The sequence below is a fragment of the Portunus trituberculatus genome, chromosome 38 (genome assembly GCF_017591435.1).
Source record: "Portunus trituberculatus isolate SZX2019 chromosome 38, ASM1759143v1, whole genome shotgun sequence".
Classification (NCBI taxonomy): Eukaryota; Metazoa; Arthropoda; class Malacostraca; order Decapoda; family Portunidae; genus Portunus; species Portunus trituberculatus.
In genome coordinates, this window is record NC_059292.1 from 13,506,190 (window position 1) to 13,526,405 (window position 20,216).

A 20,216-nucleotide genomic window follows, 5' to 3' on the forward strand; every position below is an offset into this window, starting at 1 on the left:
CTGCTATGCACCACAGTAGATTATACAAAACGAAACGTTATGGGACAGCCTACTGTCGGTACCTCGGCGAATATCGAACTGCCCTTCTGTCTGAGGTTCTGCCTCTCTTCTGCCTGGCTGCCTCTAGTTGGCAGGCCGTGATTGGTGACTCTATGACTAGTTCTTGAATTCTGATTGGCTTACCAGAAGACCATGAGTGTTGGCTATGTTATTAGTTAGTTTGTTTATTATTATGATAATGAAATAGATTTAAGTTGGGGAAAATATTCTCTCTCTCTCTCTCTCTCTCTCTCTCTCTCGTAGAACTATAACTATTTAATTTTCTGAACATAACAATATATAGATGAATATAGGACACACACACACACACACACTAGAGAGAGAGAGAGAGAGAGAGAGAACCAACCACCACCTCCCAGCTTATCCGACACCACCCAACAAATCCAAACACTATAACATGGGCAATATAACCATCAAATACATTACATATACAATTCCAATGCCTACCATAACGTTTAACATACCTATAAACACACACTAACTTACTTGACTGGTTGTCAGATACCCCCAGGCACTCCAGCATACACAGTCACCGCGCGCGGGACGCTTTCTCGGGGACAGTGCCACACAATAGTCCTAGGCAAAGAAGAGGTGGTGGCCGGGAACGTCAATGCTGGAGTACGACTAGCTCCTTACACTGGCTGCGCCTCCTTGGAAGGCAGAAATCACGTCATCAACAACATACGTACGAAATGCGCACAAACGAATGAACACAATAAAGCACCACTATAGACATATAATTTATGATACAAACATATACAGCAAGATTATGAAAAGGGATCTAACCCTATGTATCATATAATAAAAAAAACATGTTAAAGAATATATATGAGCTGCTCTTGATAACTGTATTGCAATATAGACTAGATGAACATTATATTTGTTTGACAAGATTGAAAAAAGTGTTCCTAAGGAAACTACTAGTTTGTCATGAAAAAATTAAAAATAAAAATTATTAATAACTTTTAGTGCTGTCAGCCCCGGGATCACAGCGTTTAATATAGCCAGAATTACTCGAGAATAAGCGATCACCATCATCCACGTCTCCGTACCAAACTTTGAGGCAGTGGATTGCGTTATTAAACCATTTGTATTTTTTTACTTTATGAATAGAACTCGGTCCACATAACAGGGGTATTTTTTTTACAAAGCAAAAATTGACTGATAACTTAAAACATTCAACTTTGTTCAATATTTCACAGTCGCCTGTCAAGCTAAAGAAAAATACGAACATGTGGGAACCGTCAAAACAATTTAAATGCTTTCATCTACTACTTAAATGCCACAAACAACAGCCAGTAGCTACATTACATCTTTGAACGGCCACGCATCACTTCGCAACACAACAATCCACTCACCATCACCATCATGCAACAATCCTACCACCAACCATTGCATGGCAAAACACCACACAACAATCCAATAACCTCAACCACCATCACCACCATCATCACGCAGCAGTCCAACCACCACCACCACCATCACCATCACGCAGCAGCCCAACCACCACCACCACCACCACCATCACCATCACCACAACGCAACAGTCCAACCATCACCACCACCACCACCAACACCATCACCACAACGTAGCAGTCCAACCATCATCACCACCACCATCACCATCACCACAACGCAGCAGTCCAACCATCACCACCTCCACCAGCACCATCACCACAACGCAGTAGTCCAACCACCACCACCACCACCACGCAGCAGTCCAATCATCACCACTACCACCACCACCACCACCACCACACAGCAGTCCAATCATCATCACCACCACCACCACCCCCACGCAGCAGTCCAATCATTACCACCACCACCACCACCATCCCCACGCAGCAGTCCAATCACCACCACCACCATCACCACCACCACCACGCAGCAGTCCAATGATCACCACCACCACCACGCAGCAGTCCAATCATCACCACCACCATCACCACCACCACCACGCAGCAGTCCAATCATCACCACCACCACCACCATCACCACCACCACGCAACAGTCCAACCATCATCACTATCATCACCACCACCATCACCACGCAGCAGTCCAACCATCTTCACTATCATCACCACCACCAACACCACCACCACACAGCAGTCCAACCATCACCACCATCACCACCACCACCAGCACCATCCCCTCCCCGCACGTTTTATTCTAAGGATGCACCAATTGTGAAATTCTGGGCCAGTAACGATGTTTAAAGGGAGGGGCCCTCCCAGTTTTCTTTATGCATCCATAGGGGGTCCCAAGACACGTTTAATAGGATAATCGTTCTGCTGGCATTTTAGCAAATGGATTTTAATCAAAAACCTAAATAATGTGTGCAAATAATAAAACCTTTATTAACCATAAGTGTATGAGGAGTTTCATGGGACCCCAGAAACTTGGGATCCTAGGCAACCCCCTAGTGTTGCTTAATGGTTAGTCCACCATTGACCACCACCACGCAGCAGTCCAACCATCACCACCACCATCATCATCATCACCACCACCACCAACACCACCACCATCACAACCACAACCACCACCACCACTACCACCACGCAGCAGTCCAACCATCATCACCACCATCATCATCATCACCACCACCACCAACACCACCACCATCACAACCACCACCACAACCACCACCACTCCCACCACTACCACCACGCAGCAGTCCAACCATCACCACCATCATCATTATCATCACCACCACCACCACCACCATCACAACCACCACTACAACCACCACCACTCCCACCACTACCACCACGCAGCAGTCCAACCATCACCATCATCATCATCATCATCACCACCACCAACACCACCACCATCACAACCACCACCACTCCCACCACTACCACCACGCAGCAGTTCAACCATCACCACCATCATCATTATCATCACCACCACCACCAACACCACCACCATCACAACCACAACCACAACCACCACCACCCCCACCACTACCACCACGCAGCAGTCCAACCATCACCACCATCATCATTATCATCACCACCACCACCACCACCACCACCATCACAACCACAACCACCACCACCACCACTACCACCACGCAGCAGTCCAACCATCACCACCATCATCATTATCATCATCATCACCACCACCACCACCACCACACCACCACCACCAACCACACCACGCAGCAGTCCAACCATCACCACCATCATCATCATCATCATCATCATCATCACCACCAACACCACCATCACCACCACCACCACCACCATCACCACCACCACCACCACCACCACAACCACCACCATCACAACACCACCACCACCACGCATCAGTCCAACCACCACCACCACCATCATCATCATCATCATTATCATTATCATCATCATCACCACCACCAACACCACCATCACCATCACCACCACCACCACCACCATCACCACCACCACCACCACAACCACCACCATCACAACTACAACACCACCACCACCACGCATCAGTCCAACCACCACCACCACCATCACCATCACCACCACCACCACCATCACCACCACCACCATCACCACCACCACCACCACCACCACCATCACCACCACCACCATCACCACCACCACCATCACCACCACAACCACCACCATCACAACTACAACACCACCACCACCCCCACGCATCAGTCCAACCACCACCACCACCACCATCACCATCACCACCACCACCACCACCACCATCACCATCACCACCATCACCACCACCACTCCACCACCACCACCACCACCACCACCCATGCAGCACTCCACCATCACCACCACCACCACCATGCACAGTATCACCACCACCACAACCACCACCACCACCACCACGCATCAGTCCAACCATCATCATCACCATCACCACCACCACCACCACCACCACCACCACCACCATGCAGCACTCCAACCATCACCACCACCACCACCATGCAGCAGTCCAACTATCACCACCACCACAACCACCACCACCACCCCCACGCATCAGTCCAACCATCATCATCATCACGCATCATCACCACCACCATCACCACCACCACCACCACCATCACCACCACCACCACCACCATCACCACCACACACCACCACCACCACCATCATGCAGCACTCCAACCATCACCACCACCACCACCACCATGCAGCAGTCCAACTATCACCACCACCACAACCACCACCACGCAGCAGTCCAACCATCACTACCACCACCCATCATCACCACCACCACCACCACCACCACCACCACGCAGCAGTCCAACCATCACTACCACCACCATCATCATCACCACCACCACCACCACCACCACCACCACCATCATCACCACTGTCACCAGCACCACGAATCAGTCCAACCATCACCACCATCAGATATAATATATTGTCACAAACACTGGTGCCCCGCAGGCTGTGTTCTTTCGCCCCTTTTATTTTCTCTCTTTACCAATGATTGCACTAGTGAATATGAAAACTGTTCATTAATTAAATACACTGATGACGCTGTGATCATTGGAAAAATAACAGATGGTAATGAAAGTGAATACCGTTCTCAAGTACAGTGGAACCATGCGTGCTTTGGGGTCCGAGGGGTCTCCAAGCGCACGGGTTCGAATCCTGTCCACAGTCTGAGTGCAGGTTGGGCTTCCTCACTCAGGGCAACGGTTTCCTAGCGGGTGGGCTTTGAGATAGGAGGTACCCTAAAAAGTATCCCCTTTATCCCATAAATTCCCGTGAAAAGCCCACATGGTATAAAAAAAAAAGGTAAATAATTTTGTTAAATGGTGCGATGATAATTATTTGAATTTAAATGTAAAAAAGACAAAGGAAATGTTAATCGATTTTCGTAAGAGGGAGAGGTGTACTCAAAATCTTGCAATTAAAGAGGAACAGGTAGAAATTGTACATGATTATAAATACATATTCAGGGGTGCAAATTGATGATAAAATAACTGGTGATGTAAACACAAAAAAAAGGTGTATGGCAAATGTATGCAGAGAATTCACTTTCTGAGAATTTTAAGAAATCTAAAAGTTGAAAATACTATTCTTGCTATGTTCTATAAGAGATGACCTATATTCTAGAAATGTATTGTGTACAACTATATAGGAAAATAATGAACGACAATACCCATCCTGGCAATGATAACTACGTGTTCTTAAGATCTGGAAAAAGATTGGGTTTGCCTTCACAGAAAACATCTAGATATAAGAATTCATTTGTACCAGTTAGCATTAAATTGTATAATTATGTCCATGCAAAAAGGAAAAATTATTGCTTCCATTGTGATTTCGATTCTGATGCATGATAAATTTACAGCATGGTGTTTTTAAAATAGTGTAGTGTATATCATTTTAGTCTTGGACCTTACCTTGTCACAGATACTTTATTGTGTGTTGTACTGTATGCGTGTTGTAACTAACTTTGAATGATCTGGATCCACAAAGAGTTTCTATTTGTATGTATCATTACAAATTTACTAAATAAAGTATTTATTATTATTACTCTTATTATTATTATCATTATTATTATTATCACCCTCACCACCACCACCACCATTACCATCACTATCACCATCATCATCATCACCACAACCATCACCACCACCACCACCGCAGCAATCCAACCATCACCACCATCATCATCACCACCACCACCACCACCACCACCACCATCATCATTATCACCACCACCACCACATAGCAATCCAACCATCACCATCATCATCACTACCACCACCACCACCCTCACCACTACTACCATCACCATCACTGCCATCACCACCACCATCACTATCACCACCATCTACAAGAGGAGGTAGTAGACATACTGAAACGGTCATTTATTCACGGTGAGGTCGAATAACACTAGTTCTGATCTGGACCGATCCAGTTCTGCCCAGTTCTGGTCTGGATCAATTCAGGGGGTGCTGTGAACTCACCATCAAAGCTAGCTGTGAACTCGCTGAACATTTCCCTTTGTGTCCCACAACTCAAGGGGGCAGTCACAACCTGCCATCTGAAGATAACTCTTCCCCTTCACACAAAACTACAATTGCTTCCTACACACACACACACACACACACACACACACACACACACACACACACACACACACAACACAGACACACACACACAACACACACACACACACACACACACACACACACACACACACACACACACACACACACACACACACACACACACACACACACACAACACACACAACACACACTTCACTTCACTTCACATCACTTCACTTCACTTCACTTCACTTCACTCCTACATCAGCCTCGGAGTCCCTTTCTGGGGAGTTGACTATAAACGTCCCCAGGTCGGATTGCTCTACAAGTATTGGTTTCAACCCAAGGTGTCTTGACACCTCCCTCAAGTTTTCTTCATTAACTTCTGCAACATTCGCGGTCTTAGATCTAATTTTCAGCCTGTAGAACACCACCTCTCCTTAGCAAAATCTCATCTTTTCCTCACCGAAACAGGGTGTCTGAGGCAACTGACGATAACCCCTTTTCTATTCCCTCCTACTTTCTCTATCCTCATTTTTGTTCCAAAGCTGGATGTTGCGTCTATTTGCGCAACAACTTAACTTGCTCTCGTGCCCAAGCTCTTGAATCTTCCGAGTTTTTCACCATCTGGTGTCACTAACTAAATTTATCCGTTCTGCCTATCTCTCCCGTAACTCCTCTGACTATAATAAAATCTTTGACTATTCAACTTCCAAAGTGGAGTATATTCTGTCTCTCTATCCTTTCGCAGAAATCTCCGTCTTTGGAGATTTCAATGTTCACCACCAGCTTTGGCTTTCCTTTCCCTTCACTAACCATCCTGGTGAACTAGCCTTCAACTTTGATATCTTACATGACCTAAAAGAACTGGTGCAACACTCTACTCGTACTCGTATTCCTGCCCGTCTTGGAGATACGCCCATTATTCTTGATTTTTTCCTTACCTCTAATCCTTCTGCTTATGCTATTACCTTATCTTTTCCGTTGGGCTCCTCCGATCACAACCTCACATCTGTATCTTTTCCTATTTCTTCATTCCCTTTATAGGATCCTCTAAGGCGGAGGTGCCTCTGGCGTTTAGCCTCTAGCCTACCAGTTGGGGAGAACCTGAGGAGGTATTATGCTGATTTTCCCTGGGATGATTACCGTTTTCCGTGTCAGAGACCCATCTCTGTGTGTTTAACGTATAACAGAGATGATAGTGTCTAGCATGGAGACGTACATTCCTCATTCTTTTTCTCAACCTAAGCCTTCTAAACCCTAGTTTAACTCAGCCTATTCTCTATATTTCTGACCGGAATCATGCCAAGACTGTTCAACTCGCCAAACACTCCTTCATAAATAGAAAATATAAAAATCTTTCAAACTCAAACTCCCTTGGAGACTTCTGGCATCTGGCCAAAAGCATCTCCAGTAACTTTACTTCTTCACCTTTCCCTTCCTTATTTTATCCTGATGGCACTGCCATCTCATCTGCCTCGAAACATGAAGTCTTTTCTCAAACCTTTTCTGATAACTCTACCTTGGATGATTCTGGAATGGTTCCTCCTCTCCTCCTCGCTCTGACTGTTTCATGCCATCAATTAAAATTCTTCGTAATGATGTTTCCCATGCTCTCGCTGGCCTAAATCCTCGGAAGGCTATGGACCTGATGGGGTCCCTCCTATCGTTCTAAAAAAAATTGCTTCCGTGCTTGCACCTTGCCTGGCCAAACTCTTCAAACTCTGTCTATCAACTTCTACCTTTCCTTCTTGCTTGAAGTTTGCCTGCATTCAACCTGTTCCTAAAAAGGGTGAACGTTCTAATCTTTCAAACTATCGTCCTATAGCTTTAATCTCTTGTTTGTTTAAAGTTTTTAAATCTATCTTCAATAGGGAGATTCTTAAACATTTGTCATTTCACAATCTTCTATCTGATCGCCAGTATGGCTTCTATTAGAGCCGCTCTACTGGTGATCTTCATGCTTTCCTTATCTAGTCTTGGTCATCCTCTTTTAGAGATTTTGGTGAAACTTTTACTGTTGCGTTGGACATATCAAAAACTTTTGATAGAGTCTTACTCAAAGCTTTTATCTCAAAACTACGCTCCTACGGCTCTTTGCCGCTTTATAGCAAGTTTGCTCGCCGACTGTTCTATTGCTGCTGTGGTAGACGGCCACTGATCTGTCAAGAGTGGTGTTCCTCAGCATTCTGTCCTGTCACCCACTCTCTTCTTAGTATTCATTAATGATCTTAACCAAACTTCTTGCCCTACGCTGATGATTCCACCCTACACTTTTCAACGTCTTTTCAGAGACGACCAATCCTTCAGGAAATCAACAGGTCAAGCAGGAACGCCACAGAACACTTAACTTCCGATATTTCTAAAATTTCTGATCGGGGCAGGGAAAACTTAGTAGTGTTCAATGCCTCCAAAACTCAATTCCTTCATTTATCTACTTGACACAACCTTCCAGACAACTATCCCCTCTTCTTCAATGACACTCAACTGTTCCCCTCTTCTACACTGAATATCCTCGGCCCATCCTTTACTCATAATCTAAATTGGAAACTTCACATCTCATCTGTTGCTAAAACAGCTTCTATGAAGTTTGGTGCTCTGAGGCGTCTCCAATTTTTTTTCGCTTCCCAACTGCTAACTCTGTACAAGGGCCTTATCCGTTCTTGTATGGAGTAATCTTCGCATGTTGAAGGACGGGGGGGGTGTTCCACTCACACAGCTTTATGAGATAAAGTGAATCAAAAGCTTTTCGTCTTATCAATTTTCCTCCTCTGACTGTCTTCAGCTTTTTTCTCACTGCCGGAATGTTGCATCCTTTGCCTATCTTTTATCGCCGTTTTCATGCTAACTGCTCTACTGATCTTGCTAACTGCTTGCCTCCCCTACTCCTGCGGACTCATTGCACAACGCTTTCTTCTTCCTCTCACCCCAATTCTGATGAACTCTCTAACGCAAGAAATAACCAGCACTCTCAGTCTTTCATACCTTTCTCTGGTAAATTCTGTAACTCCTGCCTGTGTCTGTATATTCAACTTCCTATGACTTGACTTCATTCAAGACGAAGATTTCAAGACATTAATTTTGTCCCTGTCCGGTAAATCTTACCAATAGCACCTCCTTGTATATTCTTATGTCATCCCTCCCCAGTCCCAGCAAGCTTGGGGGCCTGTGGGGAATCGGGGGTTTTAGGGGGGGGGGGAGGCATATTTGAGTGATATATGGAATTTGAAAAATCTAGGGAAATTTCCCCAAATGTTGGAAAATATCCCTAAATACTCGTATAAGGAAGTTTCACATAACCCTCCCCCTGTAGGACACTAACCTAACCCTAACATAAACCTAACCTAACCTAACCTAGCAGGGGGGACTGCGCCCCCCCGACCCTGCCTACAACACTAACCTAACCCTAAAATAAACCTAACCTAACCTTGTCATTGGACAAAAGAACTATAGACACAATAAGAATCCTATTCAGCAGTTACCCACAAGCCCCAGCTATAAACAAATGCAAGTCAGTGTACTGCTCATTTCCGAGTGTGATTGAGCTCCGTGGCTCGCCGCAGCTTGCTGGACTTGAGAAAACTCTCCGAACACTGCACATTTGAAGGCTTGTGTACGACACACTAAGGCCGTCCCCAAAGTAAAACCACAAGAAACGTATTGTGCATTAAATACTTTATCACTAAATGTGAATATTTTACTGCTTCGTTAGGAGGTCCTATTGGTAAGATTATCCGTCCACCATCACCACCACCACCACCACCACCACGCAGCAGTCCAACCATCACCACCATCACCACCACCACCACGCAGCAGTCCATCACCACCATCACCATTACCACCACCACCACCATCACCACCACCACGCAGCAGTCCAACCATCACCACCATTACCACCACCACCACCATCACCATCATCAATATCACTACGCAACACTCCAATCATCGCCACCACCACCACCATCACCACTACCATGCAGCAGTCCAACCACCACCACCACCACCACCGTCACGCAACACTCCAACAGCCATCGCCATCACCACCACCACCACACAACCGTACAACCACAGGCGTGTAGCAATCAGACCATCGTGTAGCCATCTGTATATTCTCGCCGCCACCACATACCAGTCTTCCAGCTGCCACGTAGCAATCTTAATTGTACCTTAGTTATATTCCTGAGTGTCGCAAAACAATTTCCTAACAGCTACACAATTTTGGAACTCCTGCTATGCAATCCCCTGCCTCACAACAATCTTGCAACTGCTATTTAACATCTAGACCCATTTCAGGAAAAATCTGCTCAACTGTTTTTCAAATATTACATATGATTAGACAGATCTTCAAAACTATCTGTTCTCTTGTTAATGTAAAAACTTTGTTTATTTGTCACTAGAACTATAAAAGCTGCTTGATATCAATGTCTCTGTGTCTCTTTAGTGAAAGCCTTTGGAACGAAGTGGAGGTGCGGCGGGAAGCGTTTCCAAATACGATCCCTATGCGTTGCGGTGTAGGGTAGTGCAAGACTAAATCTATCTAAATACTAGATTATTAGTCGTGGTATTCTGTCCTTCCTTATTCCCTCAAAATTGTGTGAACGAGGGAGACTTACCTCAACGGCGACTAACGCGAAACTGACAAGAAGCGTTACTGCATCAGAAAAAGCTGTTCGGATGCAATGAAACTGTCTCGATCTATTAATACCTCATTAACAATTAAGTTTCGAGCATTGCGTCGTTATAACCTCCAAAGCTTTAAATCTAAAAAACATCCCACTCCCCCCTCTAAGCTCGTTAACCAAAGAGAAAGTAAAATGGAAGGAAGAAAGAGTTAATAGGAAATATGACAATTATAATTTTCACATTTTTACAAGGGTGCAAGACTTTATAATAGTATAATTGTTACCTTATCCCATTTATCTTCCATTCTACTCATCATATATATATTAAATGATATTGGCAGATTGCTGCACGTTACTGAAATAGCAGAAACGGAAGATATATAATTTCGGTCTACGAATGACGTCATTAATCCCTTCAGTACTATGATGCATTTCCATATTTATTCCGTTTACTATTTGCTGATTTTATACAGCTTCAGAAACTTATGTGGGGATTGAAATAGTGAAGACTTTGGACATTAATCTTCTGACCTCAATAGACCATTTTTAATGTCAATAAAATGGTCTAATCGTACACAAATCAATAAAAATGTGTCCCGGTACTGAAGGGATGATGAGACTGATGGCGGAGCTCCCTGACCATCGGCCAGACTTCACCACAATCCAATTCGCCAACTCCAGATTTTCCTTTGCACCCACCAATAACCCCCACAATAATCGTCCGTCGACTGCCATCATTTACCGACAATGAAAATGGCATTGATGAACTCTGCGATTACACATCCATCTTTCCTGGTTTGGCTGTTACTACCTCTAAGAAGCTTACAAGGAGCTTACTAGTCCGGATCTGTCGCGATGTGAACCAACAGCAGCTGTTCACTCGCATGGTTCAGTCGGTTTCAGAAATTGATCGAGTTAAATGCAACAATTTCATGATTCGGTGATTCCGATACGCATGTGTATTCTTGACTAAAAATTAAGTGTCTGCAAAGTTAGCTGAGCTGATTATGATGATTTACATATGCAAACAAGCAGAATCGCTAAACAGAAGAGAAAGGCAGGTGAGGGAATGAAAGAGGTCAGGGCGGGGCGAGGCGTAGAGGAACGGACGGGTGGGGTAATAGGGTGACATGAAGCTGGATTGGCGAACTGCTGGACCTGCTCGTGTGTTTTGAGTGGAAAATTCATAAAACATCTGCTCTTATGAAATTGATTTATTTACTACATACTATTTACATGAACAATTTCTCTAGATTCCTTTTTTTTCTGTACATCGCATCTCCGACTTCAACAAGTGTGACAATGCTCCTTACAAGACGGTGGTCGTGGAGGAACTGAGGGGGGCGGGGGAGGTTTACAAAAATACAACGGAAACATGAATCAGAATGTCCGAGTGAGACAGACTGACGTGTGAATGATGATTGTCCGGCAATTACGATTCTCTTGGAATAGAATACTAGCTAATATATTACCATATTTACATTAAGAACCTGGGGCCAGTGTTTTTTTTTTTTTTTTTCATTTTTCTTATTTTATTTATGACCGGCTGGGACCGCAGGCAAATTGGCACAGTGAGAGAACAAATCACATCCACAGCTACATGGACTGCTTATGGAAAGATACAACAGCCTTCTAGTTCGAAACAGTGAAAAAAGAGAAATATAATGATGATAGAAAAAAAAAATGAAATGAAAAACCGATAACATTCAGTCATATGTACAATACTCAACACCAACATCACACAAAACTCACCACTTGACCTAGGGAATGAGAAACGCTAAGGTGAACATTCTTGACATAGTATTATTATTTATTTATTATCATTAATATTATTATTATTTGTTATTATTATTATTATTATTATTATTATTATTTGTTATATATCCGCACATCGGAGGAGGGGGGAGGGTTAGGGGATCTTTAGAACGCCCCCGTCCCCACCCCGCCCCCGAAACCGTGCCACCTTCCCCTGCTATGCCCCGTGTGAGGTGAGTGTGTGTGTGTCCCTCTCCAAGGGCGAAGTCGTTCTCGTGTGTCGCCGATTGGATTCATGAAGCTCCGAAGCCTTGGGTGGCGGGGGACATGTTGGGGCTGAGAGTGAGGGCTGGTGGGCTGATGGAGGATGGGAGCAGTGGGTGTATCGGGGGTTTGGGTGGGGTATCAAGGAATCAAAAGAATGCTACAACAATAAAGGGAGAATTGATTATGTTTGGGAAGGATGGAAGGATGGTGTGTGTGTGTGTGTGTGTGTGTGTGTGTGTGTGTAAGTCGCCACGGTCTTAATTAAAGATCACCCATTGTGTTTAGAGTCACAGCTTTATCCTCCTGGATAGAGCTTAAAGCTCATACAGTTTGATCAATGGAAAAGACATGCACACCCACCCACACACGCACAAAGCTTGTTCAAGAGGGGCAGCAATTAGTTATCAGTAAAAACCTTCACAATCTGTACAGGTCGCAAATTTATGCCTGCCAAGTGACCGGCAAGAAAGTTACCACCAAGCCAGCGAGTTGTGTGTGCGTGGGTATGTGCAAGTGTGGACAGAGCGAGACTAGTACTAGAGTTACGGTGGCTGAGTAAAAAAAAATTAGATATTTTTGTTCTTTATTTTGTTTTTCCCCTTTAGAATATTTTGTCTGTTAATTACCCAGACAGAGGAATATGTTACAACAACATACACACGCAGACAGAGAGATTATGGTGAACTTGCTTTGTAGGGGGAGTCAAGGGAAGATATTTGCAAAATGTGGTATGTAGTGTTACATGAACTACAGAAAATAAATAAGTAAATAAACAAAGTATCTGGGAATATCTGGCTAAGGCTCTATGCACGAATGGACTGACGAGGAACAAGAATGCAGTGACATACAAAGGCATCGCTGAGAAGAGGAGGAGGAGGAGGAGGAGGAGGGATGATGAAGACAAAAACAGTTGAGTTTTGCTAGCCATGATATAAACTGGAAGATGGTTTGTGTTCACAAGTGGATGAGCTAACTATCACTTTGTACAACAGATAGTTTTGGTGTGCTGATCTGCCTTACATTAGCTGAATGCATATTTTTGAAAGACAATAACTGCGTAATGACAAGGTCACTACGGTTTCGGCTGACTCAAACCCACTTAGGGCATGGCAATGATAAGACTGGTGCAAATGTTGGACTTCTTTCTGAATATCCTGATGGAGATTAGATCTCTGGTAAAAGCCTCTCCAGTCAATTAATTCCACTTTTATGTCAATTTCTGTGTTTCCACAATGCTGGAAGGCAGGAAATGACATGCATGTATGGTTATTGATTATTTGAGGATTGTTGAAAAGGAATTAAAAATGTTGGGAACATAAATTAGTCAAGGTCATACAAATCTTCTTAAGTGTAAATGGAGTTAGCTATTTCACTCACAGCATGGCAGTCCAGTGAGGCTGGAATATCTAACAAATCATTTACATGTTGAATCTTATTGGATAACTGCAGCATTCAGCCCCTTAAAAGGACAAGGATTAGGAAGAAAGGAACAAGTAAGAGTAGAGACAAAAGCAAGATCGGAACATGTAAGCATAAAGCTCAGAAGAAGAAAGACAGGTGTTACCTATCTTTTGAAGTCACTAACTCTTAAATGAAGAGCAGCACACAATAAAGTGTAGATACATTGCAGTTTTTTTTTTCATGTATAACATAAAAGATAACATTTGAAACAACCAAAGTAATACACATGTTAAATTTGAACCTTCACAGGACTCTGATGGCAGCATAACTTTTCTTCCAGATTGTACATGTTGAACAAGTGGTATTTTTAACCTTGTTAGTATGAAGCAAACATAATAAATGTGATGAAGGAAGAAGGTGCCATTACTGGACTGTTCTGGACAATGTGTTAGGGACAAGGTTGGGGACCCAAGGAGGCCACCCTCAGCTAGTCGGAGCTTCATTAATTAACTCTATAACAGTGTTGCCAACTCAGCAGACATTCCTTTTCCTTTTGCAAAAGTTTGTGCTGATTGAATAACATATACTGAATTTACATTGAGTCTGCAACACTGCCATCATCATTATCATTATCACTGGTGAAAGTTTCTAAAACTGGAGTAAAAAATGGAAATCCTGCAAAAAAGCTTACATATCCCTCACATACAAAATCCTGTACTATACACGAGGAATTGTGATTTCTAAGAGACCTTTATAATGCAAAACATTTTGTCATCAAGTCTGCACAAGCTCTGAGTGGCAGCCAGCATCAGCCTCCTACAGGCAACACCGAGGAGTGGGTGGCTCAGCAGCTCCAACATGAAGGGAAGGACCTGGATGTGTGGTGCTCGCAGCCACTTTTCTTTTGCCCACAGAAATCCCACTTATAAATTTTTTTTACTGGGACTGAACTGCACCACAAGATAAACATTTTAAGAGGATCCTCTGATGGTAGAAAAATGAGTGGCTGGGCTACAAGATTCACTCAGACTTATCAGATGATTCAGGTAGTAATTATGTACTGCATTCACCACACAAGTGATAATGGGAAGGAGGGATCTGATGATTTGGATACAATCCTCATCTGATTGCATTGATTACACAAAGGTGGTGAAGGCAAGGAACTTGAAGACCCAAAGAAGTATAAGATTTCTCTTACAAACAGACACTCATTCACACACACACACACACACACACACACACACACACACACACACACACACACACACACACACACACACACAATATGCTTGAGGATTCACATCTGCCACTACAAATGATAAAAAGTAGATTTTTTACAAAAATTTTACAATTGATACTTTACATTTATTTGAAGTTCAGTGTCCCCTTAAAAATAAAATACATCACTGGGATGGAAAGACATTTTGTAAAGGTGAATGACAAGATAGTGTAGTCAGACAATCCCTGTCCCTGTTCTTTCTTCTTAGGTGGTGAGAAGATTTAGCCAGTGCCAGCTGGGTGACTGCTGAGACAGCCACAGGGTATGCACCCGCAGCAGTGACTGGTGTTGGTACGTGAGGCACTAGCACATGCTTTTATATGGTGTCTCAATATATCATATCTAAAAATGCAATTACACAATATGTATTCAGTTACATATTTTGTCCTGAAGTGGTGCAGATCAGTACACTCACTCATCAAACATATAAAGATCAAAATAGTACATTATTTGTGTTATCAATGTTCCTCTGTTGTGTTGGTTGACAGTCTGGAAGTGAGAAAATTCCTTATTCTGATGGTACATAAGAATATTTGGTTTGACAGCCTGGTGGTAATGCCCTGCATTTCTGTTTTCTCTTGCCAGCATTGTGCATCACAATGTAACTCAGCAGCAGCAGACACAATACCCTCTTCAATTCTTGGCCCCTTTATGTTGCTGACTGTACACATACTCACTTACCCTTTAAAAATTGCTTGAACAATACATTTTATACTGTAATTATTGTGTAAATGTACAACAACCTTTCCCATCTTGTTGATCTGCTGCTGCATAGATTACAGAACAGGTTGCTTGTGAGCACAGTCATGAGCTATACAAAAGCTTCTTCCTGTCTGAGCTCAGGCCAAATTATGGATTTTGTGACCAAGACAAGTTTTTCATTATGAATATGACTGATCAAGTTGACACAGCCCTTGGTTTTCCTGTGACATTAGATTGTGAGTGGCACAGTGCTAACCTACAAAAAATCTGCAAAGTCTGAATACTTTTTTACTTGAAAATTTTTAAATATGTACTGTGATCCATTTTGATATTTTGAGTTAAGAATCAGCATACATATGTCATTTTGAATAATAAGTAACAGCAGCAGCAGTCACCCCTATGACACCTGTATGACTGAAGAGCTGATCAAGGAGAAGTGACAACAAGAGGCTCAGGGATCCTCCATCCAGGCTGGCAGGACACCACACTGGCTGCACCTCACTAATCATGCCACATACCACAGACACCAATTCAAAGGAAAACATTACTGACATTTTTTTACAATTTCATTGTAAAGAAGAATTAGTTTTGTACCTTGCCTATACACACACACACACACACACACACACATGTACACGTACACACATGCACACATGCACACACACACACGCACACGCACGCACGCACGCACACACACACACACACACACACTAAAGAAAAAAATATATTAATGCCATAAATGTTGTACTTCAAACAAGTTAGTTAGGTAAATATATCACTTATATTCTCTGACAAAACAAGGAGCCATATTGGTTGCAGTTTTAAAGTGATAAATTTTCAAGTAAGTGTGTATACTGTTGTATGTATTTTCGACACTCAGAGGTGGGAAGAATGGATACACTTGTAGCATTCAGGGAAAAGAAATGTTGAGGTGTCTTACAACACTTAGAACACATATAAAAAATCAACAGCAAAAAACAAACACCTAAAATAATTATAATAATGATGGCAGCAGTGAGGCAGGATAGCACATCAGCTTGGCTCAGCTGCCTTGCTGACATGTGCTGGGCTTCCACTCGGTCTTTGAGGGAACACACACAAGTACAGACGCCGAGGAACCGAAAACAAATAATTGATAACTGCTATGCAAATCATTGTCTGTTGCTAGCTTAAAGATGCCAGAAGATTTTCACTAATTCTTGAAACTGCACACATCCAGCACATGACTTTAATCTTTCTTGAATAGACCTTGCCATTTCTGAGGTCTGGTAGATGCTGCCCTCTAGCTTGCCAGTATGTGCATGGCAATCTGCATGAATCTTTGGCAGCTAAAAGTAATATTCCAATCACTTATGTAATTTTCCTTTATTTTTCAACAATGTGCACTTGTTATAAGATTCAAGTTTCATTTGGATGTAAAATGATCACATTTTTATAGGTATGTGGCAAGTGTGTCCAATGTTACTTAATGGGTTGGAGCACATCCCAGATGGCATGAAATGGCTTCAATGAAGATAGCAAACAATACACAATTCAATTAGAGTGGAAGGAGTGTTTGTGTGCATATATGAAGTGAAAGTCATATGAGGAAAGGGCCACAAGTGAAAGAGGGAGACTTATATTTGATGCAGTTACAGAGTGGAGAGTGATAGGCAAGTATGTGAAAAGAATATGTGATGTAGCATGGTGATGAATCATACATGAAGATGCATGTTGAAACATTTCTGCACAATCATTTCTTATAGGTGACTCTTAAAAGGATAGAAAATGTCAAGAATGATGATGACAATGATGATAATTCATGACATCATTGTTGGATCCTCTGAGTCTTTTAGTGTTTTTACAACTCTGTAAATAGTCAGTCAGAATAATACATGTGTGTTGTTTGGTGCTCAGGTAAAATATCTTAGCTGCCATACAATATGAAGCCATTTTGTTGCAATGTACATTTACTGCAGCATCAGAAAGTGAATACTGTATTTCAATTTAGTTAAATTCTGGATGTGTTCAGTTTCAGAAGGTTCTGGTGTCTTAGATATGAGAACTTTGGTTGTGCAACATGATATCTCAGATGATTTAGAAATTCATGAAATCTATCTACACAGAAAACAGCAGAGGAGGGAGGGAAATACATGGTGTACTGCAGATTCAGAAGAGCAGTTGGCATGTGGTGGTGAAGCAAGATAATGCTGGATGTAAATGACACACTTGGTGGTTAGTGGTTGGTTCACAGCTCAAGGTGTTCACTGGGTGAAAAAAAAAAAAAGTGGTGGTGGTGGTGGGTAGTAGTAGTAGTAGTAGTAGTAGTAGTAGTAGTAGTAGTAGTAGTAGTAGTAGTAGTAGTAGTTATATCTGCAGCAGCACTAGTAGTATCTGGGCAGCAAAATGATCAAATATTTTATTGTACTGTGCATTTTAAAAATTCAAATAAATTATATTTGAATATTAAAATATTTAGTTTCATAAGTAGCAGTAACTTTCCAGCAGCTACCATGGTCCCTTGACAATCCCTCCCGGCAGGCCACTGTCTACTCAGTCCTCAGCACTGGCAAGGTTTGGGCTAAAAATACACACAATTACTAAGGCAGAGGATGTTATGAATTACCATGTGTGTGTGTGTGTGTGTGTGTGTGTGTGTGTGTGTGTGTGTGTGTGTGTGTGTGTGTGTGTGTGTGTGTGTGTGTGTGTGTGTGTGTGTGTGTGTGTGTGTGTGTGTATGTGTGTGTGTGTGTGCGTGTGTGCGTGTGTGTGTGTGTGATCACTTATACGGCAATATTCATTATAGAACTTGCATAATTTTTTTTTAAAAATTTGCAGAATAGAACAAAGTGAAGGGCTGGCCTAGCAGCTTCAGAGTGGAGTACCTAACACTGCTGTGAGTGAGACAATGGAGGGTTGATTCATGATGTGAAGGAACATTATATACAGGGATGGTGCCAAGCAGGGGCCACAAGTCTTTGTCTTCAGCCACACTCTTGACACTGAGGTATTGGTGACTGTACTGGCACAGGCCCATCCTAGCGGGAAAAATTTTGGTCCTGAAAACCCGACGAACAACTGTCCACCAGAAACGACACTCGATAGAAATTATTAAGCATTCATTATAGCACTTTTTCATGGTGAAAGGCGCAGTGTGGGTATGAGGGTTGGGGCGGGCGTGTCCAGCACAGCTTGTGGGTGTTGGGGGCTAAGGTTGCAGTGGGTCATGTGACGCTCACCATGGCGGGATGCGAAGAGTCTTGAGACCCAGTATCGGGCTTGTTGCTAGCGCACTGGCCAGTCAACTGGTTTACACTAAGAGGGTTGTTAATGTCACGGGGATTGGTGCCCACAGGGGGCCGTTGGGGATGCGGGACTTGGGGCACCTGGTTGATGGGTAGTGGGGGGCCCTCCCCTGGCGTTAGTGGGGAGGCTAGGGAGGCTGGCGATTGCATGAGCAACGATGGCGGCCCCGACGGTGATGCCAAGGAAGGCCCGGGAGAGGGCATGAGGCTGGAGGAAGCTGGCGAAGTGGCAGTCTGGTCACCCACCATCGCGGTTGATGGAGATGACATCTCTTGAAGGTCATCCTCGTCGTTACTCTCCTGCGAGGCATCTACACTGTCGGCCGATCCAGGTGCCATGTCCTCACCTTCCTCGCCCTCCATGTACCGGATGCACTTCTTCTTTCGCCTGTGAAGGGAAGAGGCAACTCAGTCACTCTGGCCAAAGCAAAACTTTTAGGAGGATAAAAGGTACATGCCTCATGGTAACAAAAAAAATGTCTACTCATGCAGCTACTGCCCACATCCTGTAAAAAAAAAAGAAAAATGTCATGCATCAAAGCAAAAAAATCATAAAAAATCATGTGGCTAATACACTGTACGTACACGACTTTGTCTATTAACTCAAGTTAGCATATTAGTGAAAGAAAGAAAAGTCATTAATGGAAAATGTTACCTTGGTACACGTACACATGCATAACAATGGATAATACAAACAAAACAAAACCTGTAAAATAAACAAAACAAGATGAATCACTACAAGACACTCACGTGATTACTCTGCTTGTGATGGATATTGAACTAGCAAAGAAAGAAGTGGTGTTAGCGGTAAAACTGCTCCTCTCCTT

General features: G+C 43.2%; 1 protein-coding gene and 1 long non-coding RNA gene across 14 annotated transcripts in view; both read right to left on the reverse strand.

Moving 5' to 3' along the window:
- Positions 1-10,727, reverse strand: part of LOC123514708 — a 27,864-nt gene extending 17,137 nt beyond the window's left edge. For 2 of the 5 annotated variants that reach the window (XR_006677679.1, XR_006677678.1), the window contains exons 1-2: positions 10,693-10,727; positions 547-710 (exon numbers count right to left, since the gene is read on the reverse strand). This is a non-coding gene — a long non-coding RNA (uncharacterized LOC123514708). Of the gene's footprint in view, positions 116-546; positions 711-10,692 lie in introns of those variants that run through there. The other 3 variants (XR_006677680.1, XR_006677681.1, XR_006677677.1) reach the window with 3 other exon arrangements.
- Positions 10,728-12,203: 1,476 nt separating this feature from the next.
- LOC123515241 (protein pangolin, isoforms A/H/I/S-like) overlaps positions 12,204-20,216 on the reverse strand; it is a 407,961-nt gene continuing 399,948 nt past the window's right edge. For 7 of the 9 annotated variants that reach the window (XM_045273828.1, XM_045273829.1, XM_045273834.1 and 4 more), the window contains one exon: positions 12,204-19,777. In XM_045273828.1, coding sequence (XP_045129763.1) covers positions 19,309-19,777 — 469 coding nt within the window. In that variant the 3' untranslated portion in view covers positions 12,204-19,308. The remainder of the gene's footprint in view (positions 19,778-20,216) is intronic. The other 2 variants (XM_045273831.1, XM_045273830.1) reach the window with 1 other exon arrangement.